This window comes from Thalassophryne amazonica, chromosome 11 (assembly GCF_902500255.1).
Source record: "Thalassophryne amazonica chromosome 11, fThaAma1.1, whole genome shotgun sequence".
In the NCBI taxonomy this organism is placed as follows: domain Eukaryota; kingdom Metazoa; phylum Chordata; class Actinopteri; order Batrachoidiformes; family Batrachoididae; genus Thalassophryne; species Thalassophryne amazonica.
This window is the reverse complement of record NC_047113.1, coordinates 30,965,285-30,979,578: the sequence shown is the minus strand read 5'-3', so window position 1 is coordinate 30,979,578 and position 14,294 is coordinate 30,965,285. Positions and strand designations below refer to the sequence as shown.

Sequence of the window (14,294 nt, the reverse complement as noted above, 5' to 3'; positions counted from 1 at the left end):
GGGATTGTGCTGAATACACATAGGGTCAATTTGTGAAACTCAGACAGGAAAGAGGCTATTGTGGAAGAAATCTTACAAAAGCCATTGTTATTTTTATTACACTGAAAAAAGGGGAGTTATATTTACTTTGAGAAAGCTCTGCAACTTTTTCCACATGGAAACTGCAAGTACATTGAACACATTTTCCCTTGTTTGTGGCCCTGTGATAGACTGCTGTCCTGCACAGGTTGTACACTGCCTCTGGCCCTACGACTGCTGGGATAGGCTCCACCTCCAGTGACCCTGAACTGGAGTAAGTGAGTATAAAAAAATGAATGAATGTTACTGTAACTCACTTATGAGCAAAAAATTTGGTCTGAGTATTGCTCCAAATAAAAAAAAAAGACCATGATTTCTCATTTTAGAACACAACACTCCAGTTTGACCAATAGATGCTTACCCTTCATTATCCCTTTCAAGTCCTCATTGATCCTAGTTGAAAGTGGCTCAGACATTTGAGCAACTTACTCACTGAATGAAGGAGGCTTATACTTGCATGTTGCATGTCCAAGTTTCCTTGAGCAAAATGGATTTTCTCAGGGACGATGATTGGAAAAACTGTTGTAACATGACAAGCAATGACACAAATGTCAGTTCAGTCAGAATTTACTGACATAGCAGCATACTGTCAAAAACAGCAGAATATACACAGTCATATTTACTTAGAATTTCTCATGTAAAAATGTGATGAATGTAAGCTTCACTAAACCTCTCTCTGTGTGTGTATATGTATGCGCGCACATACATACATTAAACCTCCACATTGCGTCAATGTATTTCAGAAAGTATGCTGAGTACAATCATTTTACAGCAAACATGGTGTGTGTGCTACAAGTTGTGTGTATTCCCAAGAACTGAAGCTTAATAAAGTCTGAACCTCTCATGGTCCCACAAATGAAGTCTGAGCCTTCATAATGATCTGGATCATCAAACATAAAATGTATATTTTGTTCAAACATTTGTCCCTGTCCAACATATTTTTTTCTATGCAAACTTTCACTTCAGCAGAATGCCATGTGACCTGTTCAGCTGACATCAGCATGCAGATGTCACTTACACTGAAATATTATTTTTTTTTTATTATTTGTTCTGTGTATCAGTAACAAATTAATGTTAACATTTTACAGACAGAACATACTGTCCATCTTGTGCTTTTTGTTGCCATCATCAGCTGCACTGACAGTGTTCTTCTTCAGCTCCACCATAAAAGTATGTAAACATTTTTTTCACAGCATTAATGCTCATATAGAGTTGATCACTGTCTTTTTTGTCAGAATTACTTCATAATATGCACCATAGCTAATATGATTGTTTTCTGACATCATGAAATAAACTGAAGCTCATGTGCACATGTTGTCTCATCATCATCATCATCATCATCATCATCATCATCATCATCATCATCATCATCATCATCATCATCATCACAAAAATGATCACAGTTTTATGCAGGTATAACTTTTCAAATGTAAAGCATTTTTCTGCACAATATATTTTAAACTTAATATTAAAGAAGTGGTATACTGATTTTCTGTTGACCTTTGACCCCAAGCCTGGCCCACAGGCAGAGAGGAGATGTGCAACAGGTTTCATATCTGCTTTGAATCACTGCCTCTGGCCTGCCAGAGAAAGTTAATCACCACATTATTATGCTATTTGTACTTCTTAAAAAAAAAAAGAATAAATTCAAAAATCAGCATATGTAGTATCTTGGTGGTTTACTTGCAAGTTGTGTGTGCAAGCTTCCTTGAGCAAGATGTGAGGTGTGATGCTTGGAGAAACCGCTGTAAGATGACGAGCAACTATGTAAATGTCAGATCACGCACAATTTACTTACATAATAACATGTACTGTCACTGTCAAAAACAGCACAATATACACAGTCATATTTACTTAGAATTTACTTAGAACCACCAAGCATCTAACCACCCTGCCATTCAATAAAGACAAAGCTTATATTTTATTTTAAACTACTTTATTTTATTAATTCATTAATTTCCCTATTCATTAATCTCCCCTTATTCCCATTAACCTCCTAGGGCCTGGCATCCACATATGTGGACATGACATTTGTGGTTGTCTAGACCATAATACTAAGTTTTGTTTCATGAGAACATCCGGGTCTTAGGAGGTTAAGGGTCATGAGGGAAACTATGACTGAAAAATTACAACTTTGACTTTAAATTTCCAAATATTCCTCTACGTGCTTTCGTTCATTTAAGTTAATTGAGGAATTGTTGACATGGTTGCTATGGCTGGTTTACTGTTTCCATATTGCTTTACTGCCATCTACTGGTTTTACCTATTTCCTACACCACAATGCACAAGTCAGATCTGATTGAAAGAATAATACGGGAATAAACTGTTCAGCAAAGTAGTTTTACAGTCATACACTCGTGTGTTTCTGCTGCCTATTTAGCCCAAACATCACTATTCTCGCCTTGTTCCACGACTCTGGAGCTACTTTTATTTATTTATTCATTGGCTGATTGTTCCATCTATATGACCCATCAACCCAAAATTACACCTGGCTAAAACACACAGTTTCACACACGATATCTAAGTATTTTAAAAGCTCTTTATATTGATACATACAAGCCAATAATGTAAATGTGACCTGCAGAGCAACAGGACATTTATTATTACAAATATTGCAGTAATACGTTTTTTTCACTTGGAGAGTGACAACTTGAAAACTAACGTTTTTTAACTACAACTGTTGTTCAGGGAGGGGCAGTAATTCTGATAACTGCATTTGAAATACATATCGAATACAAATAGTACTTTGCATTTAGTAGTTGTTTGATGAGTTCAAGGATACAGGATGACTCAAAAAAAAAAAAAAAAAAAAAAGACTAGACCCATAACAATTGTATTAAATCCTGTAGGATTTGTTTGTAGGATTTGTTGCCAGCTTCCAGGCAAAACATGTCTTAGTCAACCAAGGAAAAAACATTTTGCCTGGAGATCTATTTTGCCTATTTCGCCAACAAAAAGAACATGACTTTTATGCAAAGCGACCAAGATAACTGAAACTCTGGGGAATGATCGTACAAAGACTGACGTTTGTAGGATTTATTACAATTTTTATGGGTTCTGTTTTTTTTTTTTTTTTGGGGGGGGGGGGGGGTGGTCACCCTATATATTTTAAAAAAAATTTTAACAAAATGCTTTGTTCTGTATCTTTGTATTTGTAAAATATTGAAATATTTTCCCACGTGATGTCTTAATTGAAATGCGAGTAATTATGTCTTAGTATGTTGATTCATTGCTACAGTATGATGATACATAAAACATAAACGGTAAAGTGAAGCAATCATTAATAGCTGCTATATGTCTAATACAATTCTTTTGCTAACTGAATATCAGATACAATTTTGAGAAAAAAAAAACGCAGTTTTGAAGCATTAACTATTTTAGGATGTTCTGATAAACCATTTGCATCAGTGTGGCGGTGAAAGTTCAAATTGATATTGTAATCAATATTTCGTGTTTTTCATATTCACAAATACAGAATTTTATTTTGACACATTTTGTCATGATATGGATAATTTTGACACACTTGTTTATTTTACATGTTGAGTTTTTATGTTCATCTCTGCTGGTGATTTTGATTTACGATTGTGTATTATATGAAATTAGATGACACAATAACTAACAGAGAGTGTATAGAATGATTTGAAATGGTTTAAAATAATAAGCAAGTACATTTATTAGATTTTTTTTCTCGCTCCAGAATCTGAAACCAACACATATTTATCATACACAACAAATAAAAACACGTTTTTAATAGCTGAATTGTAATTTAGTTTAACCTGAATACGGTTGGGATGTTTGGTAACGTTCAAATACGACAAAATACGACATTTTTCAATGGTTATCAACAGCATTATAAATAATGTGACATTAGGTGGCGGTGTTACACTAAATATTACCTTATTGAATGAGCGGCGTCATCTTTGTTGGATGCGCATGTGTTGTTTAAACGCACCGGACGCAGCGATCGTTCTTCGGCGCACAATATGGACCCATCAGACATTTATTGCTTATCATTCGGAAAAGGAAACTATCATTATTAAGGATTTTATTGAGATATTAAATGGCGAAGCTTTTTCTTTCGTGAACGATGACGAAAATGGACATCAGAGGCCGGTGGGTGGATGCGCGGATTTCTTTGTGTCTCGCTCTTCTGATGCTACTGTTTGTTAATTTGGAAATAATCTCTGCGCAAATCCGATATTCCTTTCAAGAAGAATTAAATGTCGGCACGCCAGTGGGGAATGTAAGTAAAGACCTTGGAATAGATCTTGGAAAACTGGCGGACAGGAATCTTCGTGTCGTGTCAGGAACAAAGCGGGAGCTGTTTGAGGTAAATCGGAGAGATGGAGCTTTGTTCGTGAATCAGAGAATAGACAGAGAGGAACTGTGTGGAAAAACTCTCCCCTGCATCATCAGTCTGAAAGCGGTCGTGGAAAATCCTCTGGAAATGCACCAAGTCACAGTAGAGGTAACAGATGTAAACGATAATTCGCCGAAATTTCCTGATGAAAATTATACATTAGAGGTACTGGAATCCGCTGTAGTTGGATCTAAATTCCAAGTGGAGGGAGCACACGATTTGGATGTTGGTTTGAATTCCTTACAGTCTTATAAACTAAACCACAATCAGTATTTTCGTCTGGAAACAGAGGAATTTGGTGAAGATGGAAAAGTTCCTTTCCTCATTTTACAGCGACCTTTAGATAGAGAAAACGCCTTTCAACACTGTTTGGAATTAACAGCTACAGATGGAGGAAAACCACCAAAGTCAGGCACTATTAATATAACAGTTATTGTATCGGATATCAATGATAATTCACCTGTATGCAATAAACAGAAGTACGTCATAACCATACCTGAAGATGCACCAACAGGAACATTTCTGCTGACAATCAACGCATCTGACCCAGATGAAGGGGTTAATGGTGAGATCGAGTATTCTTTAAGAAGTAAATATAGAGGATTCTTAGAGCCTTTTGCGTTGGATGGTAAAACTGGGGAGCTGACGGTGAAAGGTGGACTTGATTTCGAGAAAAAGCAGGTTTATGAGATGAAAATCCTGGCTGCAGACAAAGGTGCTGTTTCTCTGTCTACCCACTGCAACGTGATAGTCAGGGTGCAAGATGTGAATGACAACCAACCCGAAATTGATATCACATCCCTTTCAAGTCGTATTCCAGAGGATGCACGACCTGGAACAGTGGTGGCGCTCATGGGTGTGACGGATCTTGACTCTGGTGTGAATGGACAGTTGGTTTGCAGTGTGCCAAGTGATTTACCGTTTGACTTAAAACCGTCACCTGATGGACAATCCTACTCCCTGGTCACAAAAGACCATTTAGACAAAGAAACAACACACATGTATGACATCACCATAACAGCTAAAGATTTAGGAAGCCCCGCCCTATCATCCACAAAAGTGATACAAGTATGTGTTTTAGATGTTAATGATAACAGCCCTGTGTTCACTGAGAGCCCATACACTTTTTATGTAGCTGAGAATAACAAACCTGGGATGTCCATTTTTTCTGTGAGTGGAGTTGATGCTGATGGAGGCGAAAATGCAGCTGTTACTTATTCAATCGACCGTAAGAATCCAGGGCTTCCCACCTCGTCTTTTTTGAACATAAATGAAGGCAATGGCACAATTTACGCACTGAGGAGTTTTGACTTTGAAACCCTGAAAAGTTTCCAGTTCCAAGTTGTGGCCACAGATTGTGGAACTCCATCACTGAGCAGCAACGTGACAGTGAACGTGTTCATTCTGGATCAGAACGACAACCCTCCAGTCATCCTGTATCCAGTCAGTGCTAACGGTTCTGCTGAAGGTGTGGAGGAGATTCCCCGAAATGTGAACGCAGGTCACTTGGTGACTAAAGTCAGAGCCTATGATGCTGATATAGGATATAACGGCTGGTTACTGTTTTCACTGCAGGAGCTTACTGACCACAGTCTGTTTGCTTTGGACCGCTATACAGGACAGATCAGAACACTTCGCTCATTCACAGAGACAGACGAGGCTGAGCATAAACTGGTCATACTGGTCAAAGACAATGGGAACGTTTCACTCTCAGCAACAGCTACTGTGACTGTCAAACTTGTGGAGCCCAAAGAGGCTTTTGCAGCTTCTGACGTTAAAGGTTCAGCAAAAGATGAAGAGGACAATAATGTGACTTTTTATCTCATGATCACTTTGGGCTCAGTTTCCACACTTTTCCTCATCAGTATCATCGTGCTGATTGCCATGCAGTGCTCCAAAACCATAGACTATTCGTCCAAGTATTTGCAAGAAGCAAATTATGATGGAACTCTGTGCAACAGCATCCAGTACAGATCTGGAGAGAAGCGTTACATGTTAGTTGGACCCAGGATGAGTATTGGATCTACTATAGTTCCTGGAAGCAATGCAAACACTCTGGTGGTTCCTGACAGAAGACAGACATCTGCAGAGGTAAGAGCTTTAAAACTAAGTGTGCAGTTATTTGCTTGTTGGTCATTATTGCATTGTGAGTGGATATTTCAGCCCAGTCTTGGTTGATATATTTTTAGGTTTACGTGTTAAACATTTTATTGCTTGCTTAGCATATACTATTGAAATGCACCAGCGGCGGTGCCAGGAAATTTTTGTTGGGGGGACTGAGGGGGGAGCTGGGGTAAAAGTTGGAGGGGTTCCACAAAATGTCGTCGAAATCAACAATATATAGTAAATTGCTTTATAAATATCAAGGTATATGTTTTAGTCACCCGTGCTCCTCTAAAATGTGGTATCAGTGCACACACACACACACACACACACACACACACACACACACACACACACACACACACACACACACACACACACACACACACACACACACACACACACACACACATCACTTAGAATGATTGCAAGTTCAGTAAACTTGCACATAGGTTTAAATAAAGATAAGTGAAGTTTTAAGAGTGGCCTTAATAAATATTTAGGAAACCTAAATTTTTGGAGTATGGGGTTAAATTTATCTCATTAATACTTGAAAATGCACAGAGGGTGATTTACAAATATCCTTTGATTTGTACACGTGCTTTGTGATCCACAAACACAAATTTCTGATTTGTAACTTATGTGTGGGTTTTTACAAATAAATGTTTATTTGCAAAACTGAAAATTCTGTTTGTGAAGGGTGATTGATGGTACTTGGCCCCACAAATCTTAGAAGCATGGTGTCTAACCAGATCCTTACTCTGGATGGCATTACCCTGACCTCTAGTAATACTGTGAGAAATCTTGGAGTCATTTTTGATCAGGATATGTCATTCAAAGCGCATATTAAACAAATATGTAAGACTGCTTTTTTGCATTTACGCAATATCTCTAAAATTACAAAGGTCTTGTCTCAGAGTGATGCTGAAAAACTAATTCATGCATTTATTTCCTCTAGGCTGGACTATTGTAATTCATTATTATCAGGTTGTCCTAAAAGTTCCCTGAAAAGCCTTCAGTTAATTCAAAATGCTGCAGCTAGAGTACTGACGGGGACTAGAAGGAGAGAGCATATCTCACCCATATTGGCCTCTCTTCATTGGCTTCCTGTTAATTCTAGAATAGAATTTAAACTTCTTCTTCTTACTTATAAGGTTTTGAATAATCAGGTCTCTTCTTATCTTAGGGACCTCATAGTACCATATCACCCCAATAGAGCGCTTCGCTCTCAGACTGCAGGCTTACTTGTAGTTCCTAGGGTTTGTAAGAGTAGAATGGGAGGCAGAGCCTTCAGCTTTCAGGCTCCTCTCCTGTGGAACCAGCTCCCAATTCAGATCAGGGAGACAGACACCCTCTCTGCTTTTAAGATTAGGCTTAAAACTTTCCTTTTTGCTAAAGCTTATAGTTAGGGCTGGATCAGGTGACCCTGAACCATCCCTTAGTTATGCTGCTATAGACTTAAACTGCTGGGGGGTTCCCATAATGCACTGAGTGTTTCTTTCTCTTTTTGCTCTGTATGCACCACTCTGCATTTAATCATTAGTGATTGATCTCTGCTCCCCTCCACAGCATGTCTTTTTCCTGGTTCTCTCCCTCAGCCCCAACCAGTCCCAGCAGAAGACTGCCCCTCCCTGAGGCTGGTTCTGCTGGAGGTTTCTTCCTGTTAAAAGGGAGTTTTTCCTTCCCACTGTCGCCAAGTGCTTGCTCACAAGGGGTCGTTTTGACCATTGGGGTTTTTACGTAATTATTGTATGGCCTTGCCTTACAATATAAAGCACCTTGGGGCAACTGTTTGTTGTGATTTGGCGCTATATAAATAAAATTGATTGAACTGATTGATTATTGATTGATTCAGCATTGGTGGATCACCGAACACACATTCATCACTTTGCTCAGTTACGCAATATTGAGACATTCTCAGTGCAAAACTGCAGTTGAGATCCACAAATATGTCAGTCACTATTCACATTATTGGCAGAATTATGGGGGGGGGGGGGGGGGGGGGGGGGAGCGTGGCGCCATGGCTCATTATTGGGTGGGCTTAAGCCCCCCCAAGCCCCCCTTGGCACCACCACTGAAATGCACACGCTGCTGTTGTAAAATCAGAAGAAACTGGTTGATTTCTCATGACTTTAACAGTGCTGGTGTTACTTTAGTGTTATTTGATCTTCTGAAATGAGGAAAAGGTCGCTGAAAATGAGTTTTTTAAGGTATTTCTGAGGATCACTTATGTACCAAGGCCACATAACGACATAACATCAACACCACATTGACATTTGAGCATTTGGCAGATTCTTTGATCCAGAGTGACTCACACATTGACATAACCTGTTGTAAGCAAACAGATTGCATTGAAATTTATACTTGCTAATTTCACTTTCAGTTGAATTTACGTTTGGCCTTGTGTCTTGTATCACATTGTATATTCCATCATATCTTGTAGAAACCATGACTATTGTGTTTCACAAAAACAGATGTCGAGCAAAATTCACATTGTTTCGTGTATTCTGTTCTGCATTTGTTTCTCTGCAAAACATCAAGGGCGATTGATAATAAAAGAACAGAAAATAATAGCTCAGAGAGATTTGTTTTGAGAGCTTGGACTTACTATAAAAGACTGACAGATTATATTTTCTCGTGTAAGAAAACAAGGACAATTAATTTACATATTTGAGGCAGAGTTGCACTCAGTATATGAGCATCAGTTATTGTATGATGGAAAATATGCACTGACTAAACTGCTAGTTATACAGCATTAAGTAACAGAGCATTGAAGGACTATAACACATAAAATATGAAATATTTTCTTGAAGAAAATTGAATGAGCAAAAACAACAAGAACAACAGTACTTCTACTATGATGACTGCGACTAACAATAATAACATCAAATAAACCATGATCATTGTCAGCATCATCATATTCCTGGATGCAATATAGCATTCTTGAAAGTCAGGTCAGTCAGTTTGTGTAAATATATATTTTATTCGCTGCCAAGTATTATTGCTTAATGTGTTTGTATTATAAGGACCACAATGGAAATAAGTCGGGAGACTTTTTTGTGTTATCCTTGAAATTCCAAAGAATTAATTTTGGTTATTGTTTTATTATGTCTTTGTTTGATTCTTGGTTTTATTTGTATGGAATTTCTAAATAAATCAATCGAATCAAATAAAAAATATATCTTCTACTGGCTGAAGATTGCAATGTACTTTTGATGACAAAGATTTTTTATATGCAAACATTTAAAGTTATATTATTTAATGAGGTAGTTAATTACATTTTAGATTTCTTAGTGCATCATCATCATCATCATTATTATTATTATTATTATTATTATTATTATTATTATTATTATTATTATTATTATTATTATTCCCAATCACATGCTTTTGCACAGTCCCATTCCACTACGTTATAGTTATTTAACAGTGAACATAGTTTTGCCTATTTGACTCCTGTACTTCTTATAGAAGTATTTTTTTCCTTTTCTTTTTATTGTTCTTTATGCACCAGTAACACAAAATTAAATTCATTTTATCTGAGAACTTACTCAGCAATAAATTCGATTCTGATTCTAATAATACAACAACTATATTTGCGAGGTGGTGACGAAAAAGGGCTTATCGAGTGAGACGTTGAAATCTTGACGTCTGTTTGTCCTGGAATGTGGGCAAAATGGGGGCATAAACGATCACCAGCTTATTATTAAATATCTTAGGCTTTAAAGCAAAATAAGTCAATCAAAGATTTTTGTTCGTTTTTACGTGATGCCACGTGGTGTCAGTGTGGCCAGAATAACTGCTATGTTTGCTGATTCTGTATAGGCCCTGCCTATGTTCTCGTCAACCCAGTGGCTCTCCTCGTCTTTCAGGGCAGCTGGCGGAGAGAACACAACGTAATAAAGTGGTACGGTGATTCTAGGTAGTATTCGTGCGTAAAAGCTTTTTTTCCCCGCCGGATTACTCTTATCTGACTGGATATGTGAATGCACGGATCATTACATTTTCTCCAAGGAATACCTTATTTTTTCCCCGCTCTACGATGGAGGAAAGGAGACAAAGGCTTCGAGTGAGCTGCTGGTGGGTTGTCGTTATTCTGCTGTCATGGCTGACGGAGCAGATTTCGGCTCAGCTTCGATATTCCGTTCAAGAAGAAACGCATGTGGGATCCTCTGTCGGAAATGTTGCCAAGGATTTAGGCCTGGACGTTACTACTTTGAAAGACAGGATGTTCCGCGTCGTGCCGGGTCCGAATCACGATCTTTTTCAGCTAAATCAGAACAATGGAGTGCTGTACGTCGGGAAACCGATGGACCGCGAAGAGCTTTACAACGGCGCCAGCGCTTGTTTAATAAACCTCAAAATAGTTGTTGAAAGCCCCCTGGAAATACATTACATCACCGTAGAAATAACAGATGTGAACGATCATTCACCGACTTTTCCAGAGAGCGAGCAACAGCTGCAAACAGCCGAGAACGTTCCTCCCGGTACGCGCTTCCAAATTCATGCCGCCAGAGATCCTGACGTCGGTGCGCACTCAGTACAAATTTATAAATTAAACCTAAATGACTTTTTTGATATCGAAATTAGAGACAGTGAAGATGACAAAGTACCGTTTTTAGTGGTGAAAAAGCCTCTGGATAGAGAGCACAAGGCAGAACACCGTTTAGTGTTAAAAGCTCTCGATGGGGGTCATCCGGTTAAATCAGGGAGTCTTAATTTAACCGTAACTGTGGTGGATGTAAATGATAATTCTCCTGTGTTCAGCAAGGATACATACATTACCTCACTGAAAGAAAATGCACCGGTTGGAACTCCAGTTATCACCGTAAATGCAACAGATTTAGACGAGGGCTTGAACAGTGAAATCGAATACACATTTGGCAAAACACAAAACAAAAAAGTGCAAAACACATTTGAATTAGACAACATCACCGGCCAGATTAGAGTGAAAGGAAATGTGGATTTTGAGGACACGGAGATTTACAGATTAAATTTACAAGCTTCAGACAAAGGCCAGCCGCCACGCACGACCGAGAGCAGAGTTGTGATAAAAATAAAAGATGTAAATGACAATAAACCAAATATAGACGTGACATCATTATTAAAAGTCGTCCTTGAAGATTCTAAATCTGGTACGGCAATCTCTCTTATCAGCATTACTGACAGAGATTCTGGTGTAAACGGAAAAGTGATTTGTGCGATTTCAGGTGATGTTCCGTTTGATTTGACTCCATCTATCGAAGAAAACATGTATTCTTTAGTGACAAAATCAGGCTTAGACAGAGAAACTGTTGCATATTACGATATAACCATAACAGCCACTGACTGCGGGGAGCCACCGCTTTCTGCTGTGAAAACCTTGAGGGTTGAGGTATCCGATGTGAATGACAATAGACCAGATTTCAGCCACAGTCCTTTGGAATTGTATTTGATAGAAAACAATGCCCCTGGTGCGTCGATATTTTCTGTGAGTGCCTTTGATAAAGACCAGAACGAAAACGCAGCGATCTTCTATCATTTGAAAAGAGGAGATGCGCTGCAGGGAGACATGACCACCTTCTTAAATATAAACTCTGATTCTGGAAACATCGTATCCTTGAGAAGTTTTGACTTTGAAACGCTGAAAAGTTTCCAGTTTCAAGTTGTGGCCACAGATTGTGGAACTCCATCACTGAGCAGCAACGTGACAGTGAACGTGTTCATTCTGGATCAGAACGACAACCCCCCAGTCATCTTCTATCCAGTCAGTGCTAACGGTTCTGCTGAAGGTGTGGAGGAGATTCCCCGAAATGTGAACGCAGGTCACTTGGTGACTAAAGTCAGAGCCTATGATGCTGATATAGGATATAACGGCTGGTTACTGTTTTCACTGCAGGAGCTTACTGACCACAGTCTGTTTGCTTTGGACCGCTATACAGGACAGATCAGAACACTTCGCTCATTCACAGAGACAGACGAGGCTGAGCATAAACTGGTCATACTGGTCAAAGACAATGGGAACGTTTCACTCTCAGCAACAGCTACTGTGACTGTCAAACTGAAGAGGACAATAATGTGACTTTTTATCTCATGATCACTTTGGGCTCAGTTTCCACACTTTTCCTCATCAGTATCATCGTGCTGATTGCCATGCAGTGCTCTCAAACCACAGACTATTCCTCCAAGTATTTGCAAGAAGCAAATTATGATGGAACTCTGTGCAACAGCATCCAGTACAGATCTGGAGAGAAGCGTTACATGTTAGTTGGACCCAGGATGAGTATTGGATCTACTATAGTCCCTGGAAGCAATGCAAATACTTTGGTCATCCCTGGCAGGAGGACATCATCGGAAGAAGTAAGAATGTTTCCATGAGTTTTCATCACTGTGTAGTTTTGGACTAATATGCAACGTCACACACACAAATTTTACACTGCTAATATGATGCAAATATATTTTTTTTATTTTGTTTATTTATTTGTCTTTGAAGTCTTGTTCTTGAATTGTAAACGTGTTCAGCCCGCTGACAAAGCAGTGTTGGCATTGGCGCTGTCCATGGTGCTGAATTCTGATTACTGTGTCAGACGTCTGACAACAAGACAGGATGCAAGTTTTATTTCTGGTGCAAGAAGTGAATCAATATTTATTTATTTATGTATGTATGTATGTATGTATTTATTTATTTACTCATTTATTAGGGTCGAAGCACCAGCGAAGCTGGTCGAAGGACCCTGTTGTTTTTGTGCTTATTTTTATAGTACGTACAGTATTCTTATTTATTTATTTATTTTTTGCACACAAAAAGTCAAGGGGCACCATAAACCAGGCGGAGTTGAAATGTGAAATTTACAGGGCAAATTAGTAGATCTCCGGACCGTCTTCCTTCCTGTGTCCAAAAAAAAAAAAAAAAAAAAAAAAAAAAAAGGCGTTGAAAAACGATGGTACTATAATGAATAAAATGGTGTTGACGCAGTAAATTTTGATACATGGGCTCAGCCACAGGAAAACTTCATGCCATTGCAATCAGTGGGGTAAGACCTTTCCAACTGTGTAGGCCACGCCCATTTGCACCAAGAAAATGTTTTTGCAATATTGAGAAATATGCGAAATTGGCCCCAACAAACTCGTCTCTGGATTTTTTTTATGTAAAACAGCCAGACTGGAGTCAATGCGTTCTTTGGTTCACAGATCTCAATAATTTGATTAGAAACCTGAAAATTAATTGCTCTGTTTGCAGTTTTCATGGCTTTGAGTTTACCATGTAGGAGTCTCTTTATTCATGGTGTATTTTCTCATTAATGGGAACACCGAACGGCATTAAATCTTATGCCAACCACTTGCAGTGCCAAATTTGGTGGAACTGCGCCACTAGACGGCGTTGTAAAGCACATTTACTTTGAATTTCAAAGGTACAAATTGCTTAAAATTTCATGTAGATTTTCCCTGAGACTCCTACATGGTGCTGTTTTACTGTTAGACCAAAGATGATGATAAATTACCTGTTAAAATTATTTCAGATTTTAAATTCATTTTAGAATTTTAGAACTCAAAATGCACTCTCATTAATGGATGGACCAAATTCTGCAAAATTTGCCAGCTTCAACCACAATACTGTTTATAGTGTGTAGCGCACTGCACAAACTGTCTGTATATAAGAACGTGGCAAGTAAAAAACGCTAGGTGGCGCTATAAAATAAACTGCTTAAAAACAACTTCTAATAAATTCTGACCTGTGAGTCGCACATCAGAAACCTTTATACTCTTGCGATTG

At 38.5% G+C, this 14,294-nt stretch overlaps 2 protein-coding genes across 2 annotated transcripts; both read left to right on the top strand.

The window, feature by feature from the left end:
* The first annotated feature begins 4,012 nt into the window (after positions 1-4,012).
* LOC117519653 (protocadherin gamma-A5-like) lies at positions 4,013-12,898 on the top strand. Its single transcript, XM_034180926.1, has 2 exons — positions 4,013-6,339; positions 12,691-12,898. Exons 1-2 carry the CDS (start codon positions 4,166-4,168, stop codon positions 12,896-12,898), a joined length of 2,382 nt encoding a protein of 793 aa, XP_034036817.1. The 5' UTR covers positions 4,013-4,165.
* On the top strand, positions 10,423-12,602 carry LOC117520505 (protocadherin alpha-3-like). The gene has a single exon (XM_034181838.1). It carries the CDS (start codon positions 10,584-10,586, stop codon positions 12,600-12,602), a length of 2,019 nt encoding a protein of 672 aa, XP_034037729.1. The 5' UTR covers positions 10,423-10,583.
* Positions 12,899-14,294: the final 1,396 nt, after the last annotated feature.

Bases quoted from the DNA above. Each gene is read 5' to 3' on its own strand.
- LOC117519653 (XM_034180926.1), top strand. From the start codon at position 4,166: ATGACGAAAATGGACATCAGAGGCCGGTGGGTGGATGCGCGGATTTCT. The intron at 6,340-12,690 runs CATAGACTATTC...GTGCTCTCAAAC, and splicing joins GCCATGCAGTGCTCCAAAAC to CACAGACTATTCCTCCAAGT.
- LOC117520505 (XM_034181838.1), top strand. From the start codon at position 10,584: ATGGAGGAAAGGAGACAAAGGCTTCGAGTGAGCTGCTGGTGGGTTGTC.